General features: G+C 43.4%; 1 protein-coding gene across 1 annotated transcript in view; it reads right to left on the reverse strand.

Annotated features, from left to right (window-relative positions):
- The window catches only part of LOC104564198 (alpha-2-macroglobulin-like protein 1), a 43,867-nt gene that overhangs the window by 3,039 nt on the left and 16,906 nt on the right, over nt 1-23,922 (reverse strand). Inside the window, exons 17-35 of the mRNA XM_062010954.1 lie at nt 22,546-22,651; nt 21,893-22,001; nt 21,575-21,800; nt 21,243-21,369; nt 20,981-21,102; nt 20,756-20,807; nt 20,389-20,472; nt 19,369-19,545; nt 18,140-18,221; nt 17,317-17,473; nt 15,898-15,972; nt 14,969-15,122; nt 12,676-12,857; nt 12,063-12,278; nt 10,230-10,351; nt 9,415-9,505; nt 8,739-8,807; nt 8,394-8,496; nt 7,201-7,242 (exon numbers count right to left, since the gene is read on the reverse strand). Of these exons, the coding sequence (XP_061866938.1) occupies nt 7,201-7,242; nt 8,394-8,496; nt 8,739-8,807; nt 9,415-9,505; nt 10,230-10,351; nt 12,063-12,278; nt 12,676-12,857; nt 14,969-15,122; nt 15,898-15,972; nt 17,317-17,473; nt 18,140-18,221; nt 19,369-19,545; nt 20,389-20,472; nt 20,756-20,807; nt 20,981-21,102; nt 21,243-21,369; nt 21,575-21,800; nt 21,893-22,001; nt 22,546-22,651 (2,296 nt within the window). The remainder of the gene's footprint in view (nt 1-7,200; nt 7,243-8,393; nt 8,497-8,738; nt 8,808-9,414; nt 9,506-10,229; nt 10,352-12,062; nt 12,279-12,675; nt 12,858-14,968; nt 15,123-15,897; nt 15,973-17,316; nt 17,474-18,139; nt 18,222-19,368; nt 19,546-20,388; nt 20,473-20,755; nt 20,808-20,980; nt 21,103-21,242; nt 21,370-21,574; nt 21,801-21,892; nt 22,002-22,545; nt 22,652-23,922) is intronic.

The raw sequence follows: 23,922 nt of genomic DNA on the forward strand, positions 1-23,922 counted from the left end.
GTGCTGTTGTGTGCATAGGTGTGTGTGACCAAATAACAAACTAGGGTCTGTCTATCCATCAAGTAGGATGAAAGGGTTGGGGGGGGGCAGAAATCCCAAGAGACCTGCCACCTTTCTCTGAGCACCAGACCTTAGGAACAGGATCAGGTGACTGATACTATCTGTGTTTATATGGCTGTCTCTACTTTGCATGAACCTCTCAGTGTGCATGTTCATTGTGGGCTCTGAAACAGAAACAAGAAGTTCCAACTCATCTATTTTGGCCCAGGAAGAAGGGAAGGAAGGCTCTGGATATTTTAGCCCACCAGATTCATCTGCCCTTAACAATTTTCAGGGAGAGCAGGTGCATCTGGTCAATATCTACAGTCTGTTTCCCTTGTTCAACTCCCACATCCAAGCTTTGATATAGGCTGGCTTTCCATTAGTTTGTCTATGAGCTTTCTGAATCTGCTGATAAAATTGTCTCCTGTAGCAGTAGATTCTTCTAGCGTAAAGTACTTTTGTTTCTTTTAAATTTATTAACTACTGCTTTTATCACATGCTCCCAATCTGCCATGGAAAGTTTTGCTGAAGAACAGCTTACTGTTCACTTTACCCACAAGCTTTATTATTTTGGTAAATCTCAATCCCTCACCTGCTCGCCAAATCCTGCTCATTCTGCTTATCAAATGGTGGAATCCCAGCCCTTTTAGTGTCTCCCAATGAAGCACTTGTTCCATCCCCTAACTGTTATCACTGAAGCTCACACTACAGTTTGTGAGACTGGCTTGTAGACTCTGTTTGGAAACCTGTCAAGCGCTATGCCTAAACATAAGCTGGGATTTGTTCCATAAGTAGCATCACTTGTCCATGTGTTAGGTGCAGATCTTCCCAGCTCTGGGTTTCTCAGCGAGAACAACCCTATTTTCATTTCAATGACAGGTTTTTCCATTCTAACCCATTTTAAGAAAAGTTTTGCTGGAGAACGCTCAAGGCACGGAGCGATGGTGACACACAGTGGCCCTGCAGGAAAAGTGCACCTTCTGAGTTGAGTTATTTTTCTAATTTATTAGGAAGACAGTGGCAGCAAATGAACCTGATTCACAGCACTGCTTAGCACAAAGGTGAACCCATATAGTGTGCCATTCAGACTCATATGGTACAAACGTATGAATGGACACCTACCCTACATATCTGCATTTGCCTTCTTTCCCTTTCCCACATGCATTCACTCATTTCAGTCTGTAAACAGTGAGGTGATCACTTTCAGATATCTCAGAAAGAAGGGTTTTCTTACAACACTGTCAGGGAAGAAGGGCAGCGTGTAACATATTCAACTGCAGCCACCAAAAGCTAATCCTTAGATCTACATTATGAAGGTGCAAATGAAGACAGAAATCTGATTTAGACCAACCTCCAAGCCTGAGATGTCTTCATGCTCAGAGAAGAGGTTGAGATTATTCCCAGTTTGCTGTGACAGATAAGCAGGGTAAGTCTACATTTCAGTTACCGCAATATACTTCTTCCAAGTTGCCCAGATCTCTGCTTTTTCTATCCACACCTTCCTACACAGACAGGAGCCCATCCACAGCCTCAACACATTACTGGATCTCTTCAACAGCCTCCTGCTAACCCTGGCCAGTCTGACCGATCACCATCTCCAGAAGGAAGAAGCTGGACATAAGGTAATCATACCAGCCCCAGAGTCTGTCATTCTGTGCTGTCACTGAGCAAAAGCTTATCGGACTGTGTTAGTTTCAAAGTCCTCCTCTGACCTCTCCAGCCCCACATTTCAGACGACTTTATATACCACCACCTCTCCCATATCCCTGTCTTGCACATTATTTCGTGGATGGCTGATCTTAGTGTGAATCTGCGCTTCCTACCATTACAAGGCTTCTCCAAGTTTGCAAGTCAAGAAAGTAGAGAGGCTGTAACCACATAACTCCTTGGTTTTTTTTTCCTGTCACTCAAAAAAACCACAGATCAATGCATGCCTTCACAAAGAGAAGGACCAGCATGCTTTGTGTGTGAGTTGCCAGCATTAGGGGCCGGTAATCTGCAGTACCCTGAAAATACTCTTCTCACCATCACTTTAAGATGTGAACTACACGTGAAAGGAAAACCAGGTCAAAAATCAAAAGCTGATACATATCAGTCTACTTCCAAATGTTGCTAGGCCTGGCCATCAGGAGGGTATCAACTACATTGTTTATCAACCTAATGTGCATCCAATTGTACAACATAGGAAGTCACAAGTATTAGACTATTCTTGGGAAAGAAGCCTCTTTCAGTGTTAAAGGTAAGACACATTCCAGGGCCTCTACCTTAAATTGAAACAAACCATGTTAACAAAAGCAGTCCAAGCATTATTTAAAAATTACCTGCTCTTCTATTGCACTCTATTACTTGTTCCTCTGTTTAAGGTACTGTTTACCTCAGAAAGGAAAAAAAATTAACACTTGGAATAAACCTTAGACTTTGTGTATTGTCAACAGTCCCCAGTAATAAACCTTACTATTCCAAATTACTGTGCTGAAGTTTTATATTTCTTTCCTGTTTTGGTGGCAAAAGAGAAACAAAGAAGGCAGACTCACCAACCATTGTTCTGTCTCCAAACCCGAGTTTTAACAGGCATGAGTCAGGAGAGAGGTGTATATTTTTGTTTCTGAGAGAGTATGCAACTGAATGACAATAGGCAACTCATTTATTTGCTGTTGGCTGTGCTGCCATTCAGCGGGATCTTGACTGGCTTGAGAGTTGAGCAGAGAGGAACCTCATGAGTTTCAACAAGGACAAGTGCAGAGTCCTGCATCTGGGGAGGAACAACTCCATGCACCAGTACAGGCTGGGGATTGACCTGCTGGAGAGCAGCTCTATGGAGAGGAACCTGGGAGTTCTGGTTGACAGCATACCAACTTAAACATAAGGAAAAACTATTTTACTGTGATGGTGAGGGAGCCTTGGCTCCCATCTCTGGAGATTTTCAAAACCTGCTCCAACTCGTTTCTGAGTGATGTGATTGAGGTGGACCTGCTTTAGCAGGGGGTGGACTAGATCTCTGGAGGTCACTTCCAAACCTCAACTATTCTGTGATTCAGTGACCTGTTAATTTTGTTTTCTACCTGGTCACATGTTTTGCTTTACTTCATATTCCTTTTTCACCTTTTCTTTTCTCCTAGGTACTTGCTCTTTAGAAGCATCATCACCTCCTGTGCACACAACACTTCTTGTTCACTTTTTCGCCATCAGTCCTGAGCTTGTTAACTGCATAGCCTTACTTCATATTTATGGCATGACAGCACTACCCTCGTAACTTCTCCCTTGCTAATTATGTCTATAAAATGAGCACATATTTTTTATTATGTGGTATCCCACCTTTTATGTGTGCTACCCTACTGTCTATCCTGATGAGCCATCTTCATACACTCTAATCTTCCATTATGCATTACATTCTGAAATTGCTTGGATTGTGGGGTTTTTTTTTCCAGTTATGATAAAGGTAAGGATTAGCCATCTGGGTCAATGTCTTAACAGCACCTGACTGGGTGTTACCAGAGTCTAAGCAAGCACAGTGACTAAGGCTGTGGAATGACCCATCCAGAAGGCCTGGGCATGGGTAGCTGAAATGGGAAAGCTGAACTCAGTTTTATGGGAAGCTGTCATGCAAGTTAGAGTCCAGGACAGGGAGATGGTGATCTTCCAGAAACAGAAAGGGCCTGTTACAATCAAAGCATGTTTTCTAAAAGAAAGAGGATGCAAAGGAAAAAAAAATGGTACAACAAGTCACACCTATAGAGACAGTAATTTCTCATTGTTTGCAGAAAAAGATTGAGTAGTGGCACATGACACAAAAAAATGATAATAAAGAAGATGTAGCTAGGACTGAACTTTTAGTTTAACATGGGATCCTGGGTATACAAATAAAGCAAATTACAATTCAGAAAGAGTGATAACAGTGAGAAAGACGCCAACAGCGGAAACATACACTATGTGTGAAAAAAAAACTCTTTGCCTAAAGAATTACAAAGAAATACAAAGTAATAAATTCAATATGAAAAGACAAAAGCAAAACAGAAAACAAGAGGAAGAGTAAGCAGGGGCCTTGCACAGATGGGAAAAGGGTATATACAGTGGACAGGAGCATTAGGTCAACTAGGGAAAGACAAATTTGTCAGCCATCAAAGTGAAGAAGAAACACGGAAGTGGAAGAAGCAGGGACCTTTATGAGAACAGAAGTGCTTAGGACAAGCATCTCTGTCAGCAGTTTAAGCAGGTCACCTGGGAAATGGGGCCTGGGACTTGGGATTAAAGTGTGGGTAGTGGAGGAGCAGAGCAGCGTGAAGTGGAAGTAGAGAACTAGGAATAATTTCCCCTCTGCTGCATGTAGGAGTTGATAAGGAACATTACCGAACAGAGAAGAGAGTGACCCAGGAGCAGGGAGTGGGCTGGAGCCTTCATATGAGTGTTAGTGGGTCTCAGAACAGGAGACACTTGAGAGAGAGGATCTTGGTGCAGGGAATAAAGGGAAGGAGAAAATGAGGTATGTTAGAATGGGAGGGAGGGATTGGGGAAAGTGTGAGTGCAGGGGGGTGGTAAAGGCAGACACTTAGACCAGGCAGAAGCCTTAGGGCAGCTTGGCAACCAGGGCTGAGAGGAGACTGACCATATTGGCAGGGGCTGGGGCAATCAGGGTCTTGCCTTGTCCCTGGATTTCGTAACACCTTGGGCTCCAACCCCATGTTCCCACTGACCCAAGAGGGTACTGTCTCCCCATACAAGTCACCTGATCCAAGTCCCCAACCTCCCCCTTTCCTCCTCTCTCCTCACTTCTCCACTCTGCTGTAGGATCCCAGTTCTGACAAGGAGGGAGAGAAGGCCAGGAGTGATTCGAGGAAGTTTGTTCCTAGTTTTAGTCAGGTAAGGGGAATTTCAACTGTTGTATTGTTGGGTTTTTTTGTTTGGTTTGTATGGTGCTGTTTAGAGCCTTATCAGTATTATCAAGGTGTGGCCTGTTCTTTCATATCCAGAGTACATGATGAATTTTTGTCCTTTTTTGGTTTTCTAAGGCTGTTTTCCTGATAAATCAGGAGTTGGTGTATGCAAAGGAAATTCACCCACAGTGTGTTTTTCAGGCACTATAGGTAAAGTTGGTGGGCAAGTCCCCCACAAGGCAGAAGAGGTGAATCTACAGGTACATTCAACAGGATACAGGACCACAATATCTTTTTTCTGTTGTCTCTGTATGAGTTCAGGTACAAAGCTGGAACAACTCTGTAGGTGGGATGTGGATTGAAAGGTCTCTGCCTGTCTCTACTACTCTCTACTACTCTACTACAGCTAGACTGTGTCAGCCCTAAGGGCTGTCATGCAACCTGTGGCCTCTTTCAGGTATGTAACCTTTTTTTGTTGTTGTTGTCTTCCAGGCTTATATCTCATGGGCGTCATTTGTTGTTCAGTCTGTGTCTTGAGGGAAGAGCATCCATTTCTAGCCCCAGCTCCTGGAGCATGCCCAGAGTACAAGACCTATGACATCCTTCAGGTACTACCCCAGTCCTGGCACCACTATAAGACTGTGGCATGTAGAAGTTCTTTACAAAAGTGTTAGCCTATCCTATATCAATAGTATATGCAGACAGTCTTCATTTGCTAGCTTTCTGAGGTTGTCTTATCTAGCTGCTTAATCCCCTTCTGCAAGACAGGTATACTGAGGAAACTGTAAGGACGTCAATACCCATTTGCCACGTCATCAGGAAGGTGAAACTGCCATAACCTCAGTATTGATCACAGGCAATTCACTACATAGCAACATCTATTAGTGTTTTTTGTTTGTGTTAAACTTCTACAGCAGCTTTGCATTTCCTGCGTGCACACAGGGTGTATCACTGTCTCAGATTGCTATTTCTTTTTATGAAATGCAACTGAATCACCAAAAGATTTAAATTTGGAAGTTTGCTTTCAAAAAAAAAAAAAAGAAAAAAACATAGGCCATAAAAAGCCCCCACAAACACATCTGGATTTAACTCTTCTTTTTTATGAAAAACTTGTTTTTAAAGCAGTGGGCATTGGGGAAAAAAAAAAAAAATCCTGGAGTCCTTGTTTTAATGGAACAGGGATCTGAAAGTGAGATCTTCAGAATCATGCCCTTTTTGAGTTTCTAAAATACTCCTGCTTGATGTAAGAAATGGAAAGAAACAAGAGACCACACAACATGTAGTGAATTTGGAGAGAGTGTTATTTTGGTCTCATGGCCTCCCTTGGTAAGGTACTGTTACATAGTCTTTTTGTGTAAAGTAGTTCTCCCTTAGTCTACCCTTACTATTCCTGCTCTTCAGTTGTGACAGAAAGGTGATTCACCGGCCCATATAGTGAACCAAGTCAGCGTTAAAAACACTTGGTTTTTTGCTTGGAGTTTGACTGCAGACAAACCGTTATGTTAAATCAATGGAGAAGGTAGCCCAGAGATGAAACTCAGGGAATAGATGACTTCACCCACTATCATGACCAAAAGCAAAGCATGTAACCATCACCTGACTAATGTTTATTTCAAGCATTAAAATCTGTTTAACTTTACCAACTGCCAAATCACGGACTTCTTTCCAGGTTCTACATCCTTTATTTCACCTGATCCCAAACTACTGTTTCCAGGTTTCTCAGAGAAACGTAGGGCATAGATTGAATGAAGTAGGGTGTGTCCAACACAGTAGGGAAGAGAAGAGCCAGAGCAATAGTATTTTCCTTACAGAAGCAGAAAGCTCAGGTTACTGGTTGCAGAGCTAGGGCATTCTAATAGGAATCCTTCTTTGAGATGTCTGTGGAAACAAAGAGCAAGGAAAGGCAAAGTGCCTAGTGAATTTTTAGGGAGCATCTAAGGACCAAGATGTCTTAGAGGATGAGTTGCAACATCTTTTTCTCACTGACAAAGGCATTTCAGTTGCATTCAGATTTGCAAGGACTGCACATGTGGAAGAGTGTGGAAATAGAATAAAAAATAATCCTTTTAACGTTCTGTGGTATGCTCAAGCCTTGGTCCCCATTGAGATTACACCTAGTGCCTACATCTAGTACAGTAGATCCCAGTTCAACCTGCAGTCCAAGAAGGGTCTAGAGCACATGATAATATTAAATACAGAACAGAGGTGGACTGCTTTGCTTGCTTACCACCAGCCTTTTGCTGCTCTGTTTCAGTTGTTCCCACCTTGGAAGCCTGTTAACACTAACCTGAATTGCAAGGAAAAGTGTATTCTCCTGCTGTGCGGTCATCTGTAGAAACAAAAGAGAAACAGTGGTGAGCTGCAGAACTGCTTGGTAGAGTAATACCAAGCTTCTTTCTTCACAACCATCACACTACCTTAATTCTTCAGACTGTGAATGAGGAAACGAAAAATGTCTTCAATGTCAGACCAACAGCCTATCTCTCCAAAGTGTGTCTCATACAGATGTGAAAGACTGTCTTACACATTGTGATAGCTTCTAATGCAAGGGCACTTTTGTAAATAGAGATCTTTTCAGTAGTGTGTTCTCGTAGACTTGGATTTTTACTGACATTTTCATACCAGATAACAATTTTTAAATGTTTTGTACAAAGCACAAAAAATCTTGTGCAGGATGGAATTGCAAAGAGAAGCGTATCAGGTGACAATATTTAGTTCAGTAAGGACTGGATTAAGTTGTCTCCTCTTTTTGACATGGTGTGGAAGGGGAAAGAAGAATGAATTTCAGTATACAACATGTAGGCCTCTAGTGCTGCTTTCTAAATCTCTGGTGATAGATTTTCCATTTTATTCTCAAATTTGTTTTAAAAAATAATTCTTCATATTCCATCTGCTATTATGGCACATCAAAGAGATTCGTAGGTGACTCCATGATCTCTCTTCTGTATGCTGATAATTCACATAGAGCTTTGAAGGTTAAGAAACTATTTTCCCGCTATCCTCTGAGACATAGCAGCAGCCAGCGGATGGTAGGATTACTACGCTATACATGAAAAACAGAACTAAATTCTGCTTTGTGGTGGAATGGAGTGGCAGTATGTAACACTGATTTTAAACACATGACTTAAACATATATTAAAAACCAGTTATTTTAAAGAGAGCTGAGGAGCTGGAGAAGACATGGTAAATTGACAGAGAGATTTTCTTCCCATAGAGGCATAGCTTGAAGCTAGAGGAAGTAAAAAACACAGTCGTTTTGAACACACCACAACATGATCATAATGTCAGGTAGTTTCATTCAAGAACAGAAAAACAAGCAATTCTGCTACTTGAATATAAAAATTTTGTACAGGGAGATCCAGGTTTGCAGAGGAAGTGCACTGGAATAAGAGACAGAAAAGGGAATAAGGGACACAGACAGAACTGTGTCTGAGTGGCAGATGTAAAAGTTACTCTTTGCCTATGTCAGTGAAATCTCACCTGGCTTGTAGTAGTCATAGACAATCACTGTTGCCCTTTTCAGGTTCTGCACTTCAACATCTTGTTCTACTGTGATGTTAAGTTTCAAAGGAGTCTTACCCAGCTGGAGAGAAGAATAGAAATGAGCAAAAATGCACTGGCCATCCCAAAGTCACCTACATATCAACTTTATTCCCTCTGCATCAGAGATATCTTTCTCTGCCTTCCATGTCCTCCCACCCTCTTCCTCTTTTGCCAAAATTTTAGCCTGTTAGGGATTTGTATTTCTGATCTCTGAGAGTCTCAAAGCAAAGTACTGCAGTTGCAACTATTTGAATGGGCATCTCTCTGTGGTCTTCCTCTTACCTCTTCAAAGTAGATTATGACTTTGTCTGGTTTAAACTCTGTCTTTTTCACTAGGGATATCTTCTGCAGCTATATAGAAAGACAAGAGATGACACTGGTTAGCACCAGCTCATTGGCTTTCTCTGTTGTCTCACACCAACTTTGGTATTTGTCAGTCAACCACTGCTGACTAAAGCACTTAGCCTCGTCAAGGGAAGACCTGCATTCCCCAACTAGAACAGCATTGAGATTTGCTGGGAACTCACAAAGCTTTGGGAAAAATTTTTTCAGATTTGGAACTAGTGTCCATGAGCCACATTCCTATTTTCAGCAATTGTAGCAAAGGGAAAGATAGTTAGTAGAAGAATATGATGGATCTTCATGGCTATCTCCTGGAACACGCACGCAATTGAACAACTGTATGGGATTCAACACTGCTTTATGGAATATCTCTACAAATGGCACGGACAAAAAAATTGCACAATCAGTTCTGCAAGTGGAAAGTTTGGAAAGTTGCCTTGCAAGATAGCCCACTATATCTGCACTTGCTTAGATTAGTTAACTTGTAATAAGTTAACTTCATAGTAGCTACCATTCTACAGCGGTTCTTAGAGGTTTGGGTATTTATGGCTGAGCTATATCTGGAAAACAGATGCGCATATCTTCAGGAAAGGCCAGAGAAAAAAGAAAGTCTTACCTTTTTCACAGAGGTCTTCAGAGGAATGAACCCTGATAGCATCTCCACCTCCATCAGGACCATGTTACTGATTTCCCGGTCTCCTATGTAACTGGAAAATAGGCAGGAAGAAAGCACATTAAATGTGAAGGCATCACACAAATACTTGCAAACTCTGGCCGGCTCTGCAATGATGTGAAAGCTCAGCAACTTGTTTAGCTGATGGGAGAAAGGGGAAAAAGATCCCACCCATCTACTTGCTCAGTACGGAGACCTATTGTCTAGCAAATGTGTTGTGATTAATGTTTATGCTGACCTTTACAACAGTTGGAAGTAATCTTTGATGTTACATATTGAGAGTGGCAACGTCGTCATTGTCTCTTTTGGGACAGTAGGACATGGAGAATATGGACACTCATTCTAGACAGATGCAGACAAGTGAAGTGTGGATAGCGACCGGAGTTTCTCCTGTCTAGTTCCAGCAGAGGTTCACACTGACCCAAGAATGCATGTCAGGGCTGGTTGATCCCAGGTTGCCAAGTGTTCCCAGAGGAGGTGGCTCTGCATCTTAGGAACTCTGCATAGTGCTCTGGGGGCTGCTGGGCTGCGCCATGCTGACTGAGATAGTTGCTGTGGTTCTGTAAGCCACTGACATTGCCTTCCTGTTCTTTCCCAGACCTTAGTTCTCAATTCATCATCTCTTTAGGATCTATGGGGCAGACAGTGGGCTCTTGTGTTTATGTCTCCACAGACAGTAGGTTTTTATGGGGTTCTGGTCATGCTACTGGGATTCCCACTTCTTTCCACTGAAGAGCAAGCCTCAAAAGGTCTCATACCTGACAGACATATGGATGTAAAACTGCTTCCTGACAGCATCACATTCTCTTGGCACTGTTTCCACATCCAGGACAAAGGCCTCTTCTATCTTTGGTGGTGGGATGTTATAGTACAAAGCAGTCTGGTTGGGGAGAAAACATCTTCATGAGGTGCCCCAGGGCTTCCCTGTATGAGCCAAAGGGCAGGCTGTGCCTCCAGCTTTTAACATGTTGGTTACTAGTGGCTAACGCAGTTGGTCCCAGCTGTGCTTTCTGTTGAGACATGCTGTGTTTAGTACATAGCATCACATACATGCACCAAATGTAACCTTCAGCATGGAGACTCGGCTAACCATGATCTGAGGCCTCATTCAGTACAACATTAGAATCATAGAATCATTTCAGCTGGAAGAGACTTTTAAGAACATTGAGTCCAGCCTTTGTCCCAGCCCTATCAACCACTAGACCATTTCCCTAAGTGCAACATCTATCTGTCTCTTAAACACCTGCAGATGTGACTCCAGCGCCTCCCTGGGCAGGCTGTTCCAATGCCTGACAGTCCTTTCAGTAAAGAAATTCCTCTTAATATGCAGCCTGAACCTCCTCTGGTGCAACTTGAAGCTGTTTCCTCTTGTTCTGTTGCTTGTTACTAGGAACAACAGAACAACCCCCACCTCACTACAACTTCCTTTCAGATAGATGTACAGAGCGATAAGATCTCCCCTGAGCCTTCTTTTCTCCAGGTTAAACAGCCTCAGATCCCTCAGCTGTTCCTGATATAAGATGTGCTCCAAATCCTTTTCTAGCTTGGTAGCCCACCTATCTATCCTCTCCAGCACCTCCATGTCCTTCTTGTAGAGAGGGGCCCAAAACTGGACAAAGTATTTGAGGTGCGGCCTCACCAAAGCCAAGTGCAGGAGAATGATCACCTCTCTACTCCTGCTGCCAACACTCTTCCTGTTCTTGTTTACAACTTGTTTAACAACACTATTCATTGTCTCAGTCTTACTGAAAAAAAAAAAAATTGCTAAGGTGTGAGAAAGTCTTCTTAACTCTCCAGAAGGAGAAAGAAGTGTAATTGTTAATGACATGTTAATAGTACTCCTAGGTCCCAGGAGGAAAAATACTTACAAAACAACTATAAAATACTCAAGAAAGAAAGAGCAGAGAATCAGAAAAGGATGACTCAGCAAGAGATATGATTACACTCCATCAAAGAGCAACACAAGCCAATCTTTCCCCCCTGCGTGATGACTTATTGTCTGGCCAGCAAGTAGTCATCAAATGTCTTGTGCTTATTGATTATATTTAAGTATAGTCAAATAGTATATGTCCTAGCTACCTCCTACATGCATTAGCAATAGATAATTGTTGTGTCCTGTTGTCCAGATGCTGCCTATAGATACTCTGTGAACAGTATAAGCAATAGCTTGAACACAGGCAACTCAGTGAAGGAAGTTTTCACAGAGTGACCTGATCTTGCAACTATTTTCTGCATAAATGGCTCATAAGCAGACCACTGTCAAAGCTTCCAGAAAAATAACATGTATTCTCCCAATGAATGGTTGTGTTGGCATACTGCAATAAGACAACCTTGGTCCTACATCACTCCCTATCTCTGGGAAGTGAATATTCTGAATATTATGCCAGAAGCCATATAGTGCTCAGCTCCTGAAGCTGTGACATCAGCACCATGTTTTTGATACAGAAGCAGGTATTGTTCTGTGTCTCATCACTCCTGACTTCAGACCTACTGATCTTTTAATGATGACATGGTTCTGTAGCATGGGACAGTAAAGCTGAGACATTTCTGAGAAAAAGATATCACAGATGGTTGCAGTCAGACATGCTTACCTGTACATAGACGCAGCCACTGCCAGTCGCCTGCACTGTGTACATCCCTGGGACTGCAGGGAGAGGGGCCTGATGCAGGACCAGCTTGTTGTTCTTGTGCACGTGGAACTCCAGTGGAGAAGCTTCCTTGCCTTTCACTGTCACCTTCACATCTCTGATCCCCTGAGGAATCAGGGCTGCATACTGAGCCAGGGCCTGCAGGCTAACAACCGTGTCCTGAAGGCAGAAAGAGAGTAATTTTGCTATGGAACAATATGGTACAAGATCTGGAGCTTGAAATCAGGCACTGCAGGGAGAATCACACACTTCATGGCCCTGTCTCACACTCACACTCAAGCAGAGTCTATGGCAGTAAGTGTACAGGCAGCAGAGTGACCTCTGTTACCTGGAAAGGGTGGTTCTTGGTCCTGAGGTTTGCAGTCCCAGGCCCTGGGTAATCCCAATTACACCACACAGAAGAAGAATTTGCCCCTGTCATTCTCATTCCCAAGCAGACCTCATGTATACCTGACTGTAAAGGATGAATCTAGAGTGACATGCATATGAAAGACATGTACATCACTTCAGACACAGTATGTCTCTTCCTCCTCCATGGCTTTCCCTGACTTGTTACCTGTGTGGAAGCAAATCCACCAAAGGCATTTCTTTGTCCACTGAGCCAGTGCACAAGCTTGCTCACTGAGGCTTCATTGAGTGCTGAGTCTGGTTTGGAGACATGAGCCAGGAGGATGTAGGCTACAGTCTCTATCATAGAAGAAGTTTCTTCTCTGCTGGAGTGTGATGTCAGGAGCTCCACTGATGAGGGGGGAAACATGTGGAAGAGAAGAACAGTAGATCCCTGTGAACATTAGGTTTTCCTGACTTGGTACTCCTGGAGGACTAGCAGTTTCTTGTACACCATCAGAAATGCCTGTGCCTTTCTGGGGCACTTCAGATCACAGAAGCCCATTCCTCCTGTTTTTTTTTTTCATACTCTGAAGGGCCAGCTGTCTATGATAGGCTCCATTTCTTCCTTTGAAAGCACAGAGAAACAAGAGGAGCAAGACTACCCAACTTATTTTGTTGGTTTCCTCACTATGTGGTGCATAGGCTAGGCCAATTTAAGCTAGAGCTGGACTCCTACCTATGGTCGAAGCTCATAGGCACTGAATGCATTAGAGTCTGACTGAACATTTTCCTGTAATGATAGCAGAGGGCTAAGCAAAATTCAGCTAAGAATGTAGCTTAATTGTGCCAGTGTAGGTATCTTTTGTGATGATACAAATGCTAAAACCTGGAATGGGTTTAATTTGAAGTCAGTTTTCAGAACAAACATTCACAGAATGAAGGGACTTCAAAAGATCATCTAGTCCAACCTGCCTGCCAGAGCAGGACCACCTAGAGTAGGTCACACAGGAACTCGTCCAGGTGAGTTTGAATGTCCCCAGAGAAGGAGACTCAACAACTCCTCTGGGCAGCCCATTCCAGTGCTCCCTCACCCTCACAGTGAAGAAATTCTTCCTTGTATTTCTTTGGAACCTCTTAAATTCCAGCTTGTACCCATTTCACCCTTGTCCTTTTCAAGTAACAATCACAAAATCACTTGTTTACATAAAACCAGCAGAATTTCAGAGTAAAACTTCAGAATTTCTCTCAGGGACTCTACAGATGGGTATTACTTCATTCTGTTTATCACAATGGAAGGTTTTTACATGAGGGATTTGTGATTTGTTATTTCTAAGGTGCCATAAGCAGAACAATTTTTTCATGAAGTGGTAGAAGCTGTCTTGGAGATGTAGCTACAGATGGTGGCTGCAGTCACATCCTCATTCAGTAGGCAGAACACAGACATATCCAAACATGTAGGGCAATAGCTTTCCCTCACTTAGAATCATGGAGTCGTTTTGGTTGTAAAAGACCTTTAACATCATCAAAATCTAACCATTAACCTAGTGCAATCATTAACTTAGCACTTACAATTCCACAGCCCTTTCAAAGCCATTGCTAACTCAATGGAAGCAAGAGCCAAAGAAAACCATGGCTTGACCCATAGGTAGCTTGTGTTGCTTCATGCCCTAGGGCCTTAAGGGGACATTTTCCAATGTGATTGTTTGCAGTGCTCCAGTTGCTTGTTCCTTATGTACTTTCTCAGAGGCAGCTCTGAAAAACTGTTGCACTCGGTGTGGGCAATTCTGCTCCTTCCAGTTTTCCCACTAGCAGCCACCATGTGACGCCAGCTGGGCAGCTTGAGCAGCTATGAGTGAACTGCACTGGTAGCTGGTCAGGTTGAAAAATACTCTCTCCCTTTTATCTCCTGTGTTATTCTTCAAGTCTTCAGTGTAGTGCACCATACTGCCAGATGAACAGATGTGGGGGAAGAACTTACTTAAGCCAACTATTAAACATAACCATTACCAACTATTTAAACATAGTCTTAGGTGCTTTGAAACTCCTAGCTGGCATTCACATTCATTTACTTTGAAGCTAAAGAGACTAAAGGAATAATCAAGCTCAGTAGCAAAAAAAAAAAAAAAAAAAAAAATCCACCTAAGGGCCCGAAGCAGCAATGGGGAAGCAGTCAAAAAATTTGAATTCTGCAGGTGAATGCCCTGACCAGCAGCTGAATAGACATGGTCAGGCAGTTTCCTCTGCAAGACCTCTTGTACTCTCTGAATGGCTGAAGAATGATGGTAACACCGCAGATTGATTACTTTGACCACCCAATGCGTGGATTGCCTGTGCTGCTTTTGATTAGAAATTGTTTCCTGAGAATACTAGAGATTTCCTCAGCTTCAACAAATCACCATTTTCTGACACAAAAGCTAATCTGAGAATTTTTAAATTTTCCAAACCATTGCAGTTAAATCAGGCCTTAAACACAGTCATAGTCTCTAAAGCCTGAAATCTTTTAACAACCAACAACCTACCAGTTTCCTTCTCTAGCATATCCAGGAGCTTCTGTCTCATATCCATGTCCTTGGTCAGTGTGAACACATAAGCCATCAAGGCCTTGACATAGAGGCTTGTCTCATCAAGCTTTACACTCTTGAGGCAACGTAAGGCATTATTCAGCATAGTGTCCTGAGAAAGGAATACAAAACCCTTGAATTTCCTCTGGCCGCATTCTGTTGTGAAAATCTATCCCCAACCCTCAAGTATCCCAGCTGCATCCTTGATATGTTTCAGTGCTAGCATCTCTTTCAGGACTGTGGAATGTAAGTAGAATAGACAAAGCATCACATGCTGTGGGTTGAAAATAAGGATATGACTGGATGGATCACTGGGACATGGAATTGTTAATACACTGTAGAATCCAGTGTAGGAAATGTCTGGTAACACTCTGGCTCAGGACTGTCAGATGGGCATGTTGTGGGTCTCAGCTCCCGAGGGAGCATGACATTTTCAGAACTGTACCAGTAAGGCTGGAGTATCAGTCCCTCCTGTATAGAACAGTCTGCAGTCAACTTGAAGATCACTGCCTATATTTCAGATCTGAAGGAAAGGGGCTTCCATGCCTGAAACTTGGTCTTTTTTTCCCCCCTCTAGCTATATTTGTCAGTTTAATGAAAATCATTACCTCTCCCTGCAAACCCCAAGATAGACATTTTCAGAGATAATTGTTTTCCCCGAGATCAGTTGGGAATAGCAGGTGGCCTGCTTTGCTGCCAATCAGGACATTTATATAGAGAACTCCTTAATTAAGTTTTAAAATTCCTATTGAGCTTATTGTATGCAAAGGCAGAACATGACAGAACCTTTCAAGCTGTACGCAAGTACAGCTTGTGTATTCAAGATGGATACTCCTTGAAACCACAGATGTGGGGAGGAATGAAGCAAGAGTTCAAATGTGACTTACGTTCTTCTCCAGGTGGAGCTCCACCAGAGTAGCAGTGACATAGGCCGTTAGTGAGATTGTATCATCCACACCACCCTGCAAGTCACACAGACAGACATCAGAAAGGGACAAAACCAACCATTGCTTGCCTGTCATAGTATAGCCACTGAAACTACCTATAGATGGCATACCTGAGAGTACAGTGGCATGTCTCTGGGCATCCTTGGGCATGTGGGGACTGAAGGAAGGTGCTCTAGGCTCACTGGATATTGTAAAAGTCCAGCATTAAGAGCAGCCTCAGCCATAGAGCCTGGGTGTGCCTGGGCATGAGGCAAACTCTTAAGCTACTTATTTTATTAAATATATTACATTTGGACACATGAACAAAGCTTTTATGATGCATTATTTGCATACAAGAGGCAATGCATGTTTACATACTATTCATCTGACTGTGGGAAGATACAGGTTAATACGGGTAAATTGGCTCACAGGAGCCTCTTTTCTCATCAGAGGGAATTAATTCTCAGGAATGTTCTGCTTGCATCCTCAAGCCTGAGAGAAGAATAAAATGAAGGGGCGAATTTGGGCTGACATGCTGAGAAATGTTGTTTACACTGAATAGCAGAAACTTTAAAGTATAAGGCAGGGGTGGGGAGTGAAATCTATTTCAGAAAGTTCTGTTCAAATAGAAACCCAAGCCGAGAAATTAGAGTCAGACAAGGATAAACAGTCTACATCTGGTTTTATTTTGTACTGCTTCCAAATTTTAAGAAAAAAAAAGTGTGTCATTTTGTTTTGCCTGTTTTCTTTCATAAACATACCTTGTATTTGATATGGGCTATTTTACAATCTGACCAGTCTGGATTATTCCTTTGTTTACAAAGAATATGAAACCAAGTATTGACATACTGTATGGACTCTCTTTGGTGCCTAAGAGCTAGGGCATATTCACCAAGGGTTTGGTGCACTTCCAGCTGCACTGCAGGGATTATTTTGGGGATGCTAGGGTCCAGGAGAAGGCATGGGCAGGGGAGGGAAAATTCTGTCTTCGTATAATGCCATATTAGAGTACACAATCAGGCCTATCTCAAGACTGTTGTGCCTCATAAGGCATGAGAAGAGGGAAAATCCAGCCGTAGTATTCTGGCTGAGCACTAAAATAAATTTTCCGCTGTGTTCTTGAAGTGCCTTGGCACAATTAGCCATGGTGCCAAGAGTAAAAATTAAGAAAGCCTATCAGAGATTAAAACCTCACACAGAGGAAATGCCTACTGGTTTAGTCCACACTTTTTCATTCCTGCATTGGAAAGCTGCCTTGGCTGTGCTGGGCCATAGAGACATTACCTTGTTCTATTGTGCACAGTGGAAGAGCCTGAGGAACAAATTCTGTACGACACACTATATTCCTTCCACTCACACTCACGTGTCCAACAGCCATACCTTTAAGTCATTGTTGAAGAGCTTCCCCACATTCTGGAAGCAGCCACTGGGCAGCTGGTGCTTCTGCAGCCAGAGCACAGTGTTGTGCACATCATCCTTATTGATGTAAATATGAGAGCTGGCTTGTCCAAAGGATCTGGCTACGAAAGCTGTCAGCCTGTGCACAGAGCACAAAGGAATCCCATCTCAAAGCCAGGATCTGAACCAGAAAGGACAATAGGCTTGGTATGACAGTACCAACTCTGGTCACTGTCGTGGTTTGGCCCAGCTAGCACAGCAGCACCACAACAGTCTCTTGCTCAGTGCCCCCATTCGCCCCTACCTTCTTTAGGATGGCAGAGGCCCCAGTAAGAAAGAGTAAAAAGATAAGCAGGTTGTTGTGGATTAAGACAAGGGCAGGGAGGGCTCACTGCCAATTACAGTTCCGGGCAAAACAGACTCCAGTACTCAACTTAGAGAGGAAAGTAGGAAAGTTTATTCTACAAGAAACAGAATGGAATAAAAGCAAAAAGGGAGTAGGATGATGAGAAAATTACAACCAGCAGTTTAAGATCTCTCTCCCCCATCCCTCCTTTCTTCCCGGACCCAGCTCACTGCTCCCAATATCTCTACCTCCTCCCCCCATCAATGGCTCAGGGGGTTAGGGAATGAGGGATGTGGTCAGTCTCTCACAGACGGGCTCTGCCATTTCTCTCAGATGAGGATGACTCCTGGCATTCTTCCCCTGCTCTGATATGGGGTCCCTCCCATGGGACACAGTCCTTAACAGCCCCTTCCCCCTTACCAGAAAAGGCTGTCATGTCAAACCATGACACTCACTCACCATGTGTTGCTCTCATTGTCAGCTTTCCCAAAGACACTGTAGGAGCCATCATCGTGTTTGAAGAGCAGCTGACGCTGGTAACCTATGAAGACAGGTGCCAAGACATGACTCTCAGTGCAAGGGCCTGTAGCATCTCAAATCATATCCTTGCTATGGGAAGAAGACTTCACAGCAAGAGACTTGCCCAGATCCTACAGTTAGGGGCACTGACGCAAAGCCCACAATTCCCTGTGCATCCCCCAGCATCAGCATGACAAGCAGCAGTTGCTCAGCATCACTGAAGTGCAAGATGAGTGCAAGTACTGTGGGCATCTGGCCTGCTGGTTTGCACAACACTGACATGCTCATCCACCTCACGTGTCTTTGTGCCTCAAGGGCACTTTGGCTGGGAGTAAAAAGAGCTGTTGGAGTGAAGAGGAAGGCTTTTCCTAGAGGTGACTAATAGGAAACCCTGTTTGGTTTTCAGCACTTCTGTTCCCTGATGGAACACAAGAAAGCACTTTTTATGGGCACAGAGAGCAACGAGGCTATGCCTTTAAGCTCAGAGGGCAGAACGCTGTCTACATCTGTTTGCTCTTCTTCCACCCTCCGCATGGCCTCCTTGTTTGCCCTCCACCTTTTTTCTCTGTTGCTGACATTCTCTTGGGTAGGCACCCTTTCCCAGATATCCGATCCAATTCACAGTACAAGAGAGAAAGGGGGAAGAAGAGAGAGTAAAATCCTCTCCATGGGAGGTTGATGAGCTTGCAGAGTAGTAGGGTAAGGAGACTGGCAGGCCTTATATGTGAAGCACCTGGCAAAATGAGACATAGATACTGTCATATTAAATTCAGACTATATTGGACAGACCTGACATGTCCCCACAATATGTGTCCTGAAACATGGGGAAACATCAAGCTACCAAACACCTATCTATATCCAAATGCCACTCTTTATTCTAGTTAAGACCAGCTGGTGCCCTGTTTCCCTCTGCATCTGACTGATAAGAGAACAAACGACAAGAATCACAAAATGATCACCATTAATTACTTACACCCTTCTCAAAAAAGCAGGCTTGCTACCTCAATAACAGGCAGAGACAGAAGTCCTACTTCTTCATAAACACGCTTTTCCTTCCATCAGACATTTCCCTTAGTCTCTGTGATACCTTCCTTTGTCACAACTCATGCAGTGCTCCCACGTTATTTTCACTTTCATTTTGCAGCAGAAGGAAGAAGGAAAATGTTTACCTGTTGTCAGCAAGTACAGTACTCCATCTTCAATTTCTGGGTCCAGCTGTTCAGTCTTATTCAAGTACTGGAGTATGACAATATTTGTTGCAAAATGAACCATGTTCTGTTCCCCACAGCCAAAGGGCATCCTTAGCAGCTGATCTAAATTCTGAAGTGCTGGGCCCATGATGTCCCCTTGAGGTGGAGGAGCAGGAGAAAGGAAAAGCACGGACATTCAGGAGTATGAAATGGACTACTGCCTTCTCTAAACTCTACTGGCATCCAGGAATAAAAACCCGTCCCCTCACTGAACAGAGATGATTAAGATTTCTGCTGACCCATCCTAGATTAGACTAGGACAGAAAAGGAAGACATCATGGTTCTTGGAAAAGGGAAGAATGTGAAGTTTGAGGAAAGATGATGAAAGCTGTCATTCCTGAGTGAGTAACAGTGTGGGAAAAGAACTACAGAGGCAAACTTGGTGGATATCTGCAGGGATGGTTTTGGTTCACTTAGGTGGATCGCAATGACAGACATGAGAGGAGATGCCTTGTTTCATGCCTTCTCCTCCAGCCACTTGAGGATCACAGAATCATAGAACAGTGGGGGTTGGAAGGGAGGTCTAGAGATCATCTAGTCCGATCCTCCTGCTAAAGCAGGTTCACCTTGATTGGGTCACACAGCAATGTGTCCAGACGAGTTTTGAGAACCTTCAGAGGAGACTCCGTGACCTCCCCGGGCAGCCTGTGCCAGTGGTCCCTCAACCTCATAAGAAAGAAGTTTCTCCTCATGTTCAAGTGGAGCTGCCTGTCTGTGTTCCAGCTTGTGCCTGTTGCCCCTTGTCCTGAATGATCACCCAGGATCATTTCTTATGAGTGGAATAAATACTGAAAAATATTACTTGACCCACATTTCTGAGGCCTGCATAACACCACTTACAGTTTATCTCATAAGCAACTGGATCAATGCATTATTAAGGCCAAAGCATTGTGTAGGCTCTTCCCACTGTTGACCTAAAGGCAGGAAAGTCTTTCTCACCAATCACAGAAAAAGTGGCTCGGCCAGATCCCTCCAGCACTTCTTCAGGTAGAGTCAGAGAGAACTCTTCAGATACGGTGTTATCTGAGGGAGGCAGAACTCAGAAATTTACCCCATGGAAAAAATACCACATACAAGTGTGACCTCCCAAGGAGACCCAGGTGAGGTTCAGTGTGACACTAAGTCACAGCAACTGAGACTTGCAAACAAATGCCTCAATACAAGAAACTTTGCCAGACAGAAGACAGACATAGTGATTGTTCTCCCAGGACGGGATGGTGCGACCAACACTTTGACAAATTACCCCCACCTCTGGGTATTTGCAGTAGCCCTGTTCTTTCCAACAGCAGGGATTTTTGTCCCATACCTGAAGCACACAGAAAGGCATTTTGGGTCTTCTCTTGTAGAACACCTCCTGGCTGCAGGTAGAGAAAGAGTAGATCAGTTAAGGAATGCAGGAAAGGAAGTCACCATGCCTCAGTAGGCCTGTCTGCTTGCAAGAAGGGTCTAAACTTCCTCTTAGCATGTCTCTAACTGCCTCAGGGAATGACCCACTGTCCCCAGGTGTTCTCCACACTGAGGTGTGACTAACCTTCACAAGCAGAGGTTTTATCACTGTGTGTCTCTCTCTTTGCAAAGGTGTCACAGCATTCCTGTTGCCACAGAGATTATGTGAATCTTCAGCCACACTGCTCACGGTGACATTCACTTCGCCTGCAGCAAGCACAGGTGCACATTGCTGAGCGCTTGCAGCGGGCAGCTTTATGTAGGACCATCAGGACCAGACATGCAGAGCTAGGCAAATTTCACCTCTCCCCCAGCTAGCTGACTCACATGACTTTGCTCAGCCTTACCGAGACTGATGGCTGTCACATTCCACATGAAGGTTTTTGATTCATTGGTGCAGAGGCAGCTGGTGTACTGGCATTCTGGACAGTCTTCCACCTTTAGTTCAGAGGTCTCTGTGAGGGTGGTATGCACCTGAGTGTGGTGGAGTGTACAAGTACACATTGGCATAGCGTTAGCAACAGGTAGTGCACAAAGGAGCAAATATCATGAGTCATGAAGTGTGAGGCTGTGCTCTGTGGCCCAGATGCCAATACCTAGGGCTCCCAAGAAGCTCATAGCTTGTCTTTGGGCTCAAGCTTTTTTTCTGACCACGGCCATGTAATTGTGGGGCACTCACCTGGATACAGTCCTTGAGGTAGTTGAAAACAGTGGCTTTTAGGTTGAAAGTCTCTCCTTGGATAACAGAGTATGGCAGTGACAGATCCACAAAGGAAGGCTGGAAGATCCTTAGAGTGGTCAGAGGAAAGAACCCAAAGCCAATATCAGCAACACAGAAGGTGTTGGCATTCCATTCTGTGATGGTATCAGGTACAGCAACTTGAAGAGATGCTTGCCCATCATCCCTACAGCAAGAAGAGAGAGAGAACAACTTGTTCAGAAGCAGACAGAAGTCTTCAGGTATCTCTAGGGAAGGATGACAAAAGCTGTTACCAACCCGACAGAGACCAAATCCCAAATCCAGGTTTCTGGGAAGAGTGTTCGTGGGTTTGGCTTCTTCTTGTTATCAGAGTGAGGTGCAGAATCAGCATGGACTTTACCATTGTCTGCTGGAAAGCAAGTGATACATCAGAAAATGGCATATGCAGCTACAGATGAAATTTGTTCTTCATTCACATTCTAACATAAACGGTGCATGCTTTGTGACACAGGACAAGAGTGGACATGGTTGGTGTTTCAGGGAGAATCTAACAGTGTATCTCTGGGAAATATAGCTTTAGGGAGTCAGAGTTGAATGGAGTTTAGCCTGACGTTTAGTCTGACAAATCTAGCAAGTTTGGTCCGGAACCAGGGGGAGAGAGCATGCTCAAATAAAGTCAGTCTTAGAAGTAACCTGTGAAAATGCTGGTGAGGAGCATTCTACACTTTCTGTGAAAAGCGCAGAACACAGGGACAGCCAATAAAGCACAGAGGTTTGAGCTTTTGTCTGTGATTTATAAATCATCTACTGAATTGGATACAAGCTTTGTCCCTCTCATACACAAACAAGCAGTACTGTAGGGTGGAAGTCAGCCATCTCAGCTGCAGACTGGTCAGGACTGGGAGAGGACAGCCCTTTCAGTCAAGGAGATGGATGTGTCTATTTCTTACCAATGACATTTGTTTTTCCAGAAGGCATCTTTTTCTCAAAGCCTGGTAGCATACAGGAAACTGGTTTCTTGATTCTAGTATTGGTTAATATTTTCATGCGCAGTATCTGGGGAAACAATGGAGAATGTGAATCGGTGATAAACAAAAGTGAACAAGGAAGGTTGAAAATATGCTAGTAGGTATCATAAACAGGCCAATGGTAGCTGAAACACTTTAAAATGCTGCTTGATTATATACACTTGCATAAACTTCCAGGCTCAGACTCTGGGCAGAGCATGAGAGATGGAAACCAGCTTCTGCAGAATACTGGGGCCAATTATTACTCTTCACAGAAGTAAAGTTAAACAAGATCTGTCCTTTATATACCTGACCCTAACAGTGAGCCAAACACCATATATCCCAGGAAAAAAACTTAAGAAAAAAAAAAAATCTAAAATTTGAATCTTGGCACAATTTTAGAATGGAAAGATTTGACTGTATTTTCTCATACAACCATTCTTACGCAAGCTAGTACCAGCCTCAACTTAGGAAATAGATGGGGAACTTGGTCACAATTTAAGATGCATTCTGCTTTTGTCTGAATGAGACTCAGGCTCTCAGGATCTGTGCTTCACAAGGTGTAAATACTGGAATGCATGCACACTCATATGCATGGACTGAGAAGAAGACATCATGACACAGGATTTGATCCCATGAGCAATCCTTGCTTCACTTTAATGATCTGCACATCACTGAGAACTCTTCTGTTTCCTTGAAGTGCCAAAACCCTTTGTGGAAGGTGTGGGCCTTCACCCTTTCTGTGAAGGCTGTACATGCTTGTGAAATTTGTCCCATTACAGGACAGTTATCTGTTACAGGCCCACTAGTAACTCAGATATACTGGGATCTCCTTTAACTGCCATCCAACTTAGTTTAGGAGAAAGCATCCAGAAGACAGCACAGTACCATGCCTTTGGGGGCAATCAGAGTCTGTGTTTGTAGTTCTGTGAGCCTGAGAAGCCCATGTAACTCAGACTTAATTTTGGGTCATTTTCAGTGTGTTGTTACAATTTTCTCCTATTTTGACTTTACTTGGATATACTTTTTTAAACAGCATTCTTTCAGAAGTAGATCTTCCTGGGATTCAGTTATCAGACATGTTATTAATCTTTTTTTTTGGCTATTGTGCTTGCTGACGAATTACCTTATTTTGTCATTCGTCTTGACAGTTAGTTATAAAGCTGAATTGTGAAGGACTTACTACTTTGAGAAGAGGTAAGAAGAGACTTGATGGAACACAGAGTAAAGAAGTTTGCAAATAAAATAATAGCCAAGTGAGGATCAATCAAAATATGGTGAGGTGCTCAGGTCTTGTCAGGGTATTCTTGCCTCTCCCCT

Source organism: Colius striatus, chromosome 1 (assembly GCF_028858725.1).
Source record: "Colius striatus isolate bColStr4 chromosome 1, bColStr4.1.hap1, whole genome shotgun sequence".
NCBI classification, from domain to species: domain Eukaryota; kingdom Metazoa; phylum Chordata; class Aves; order Coliiformes; family Coliidae; genus Colius; species Colius striatus.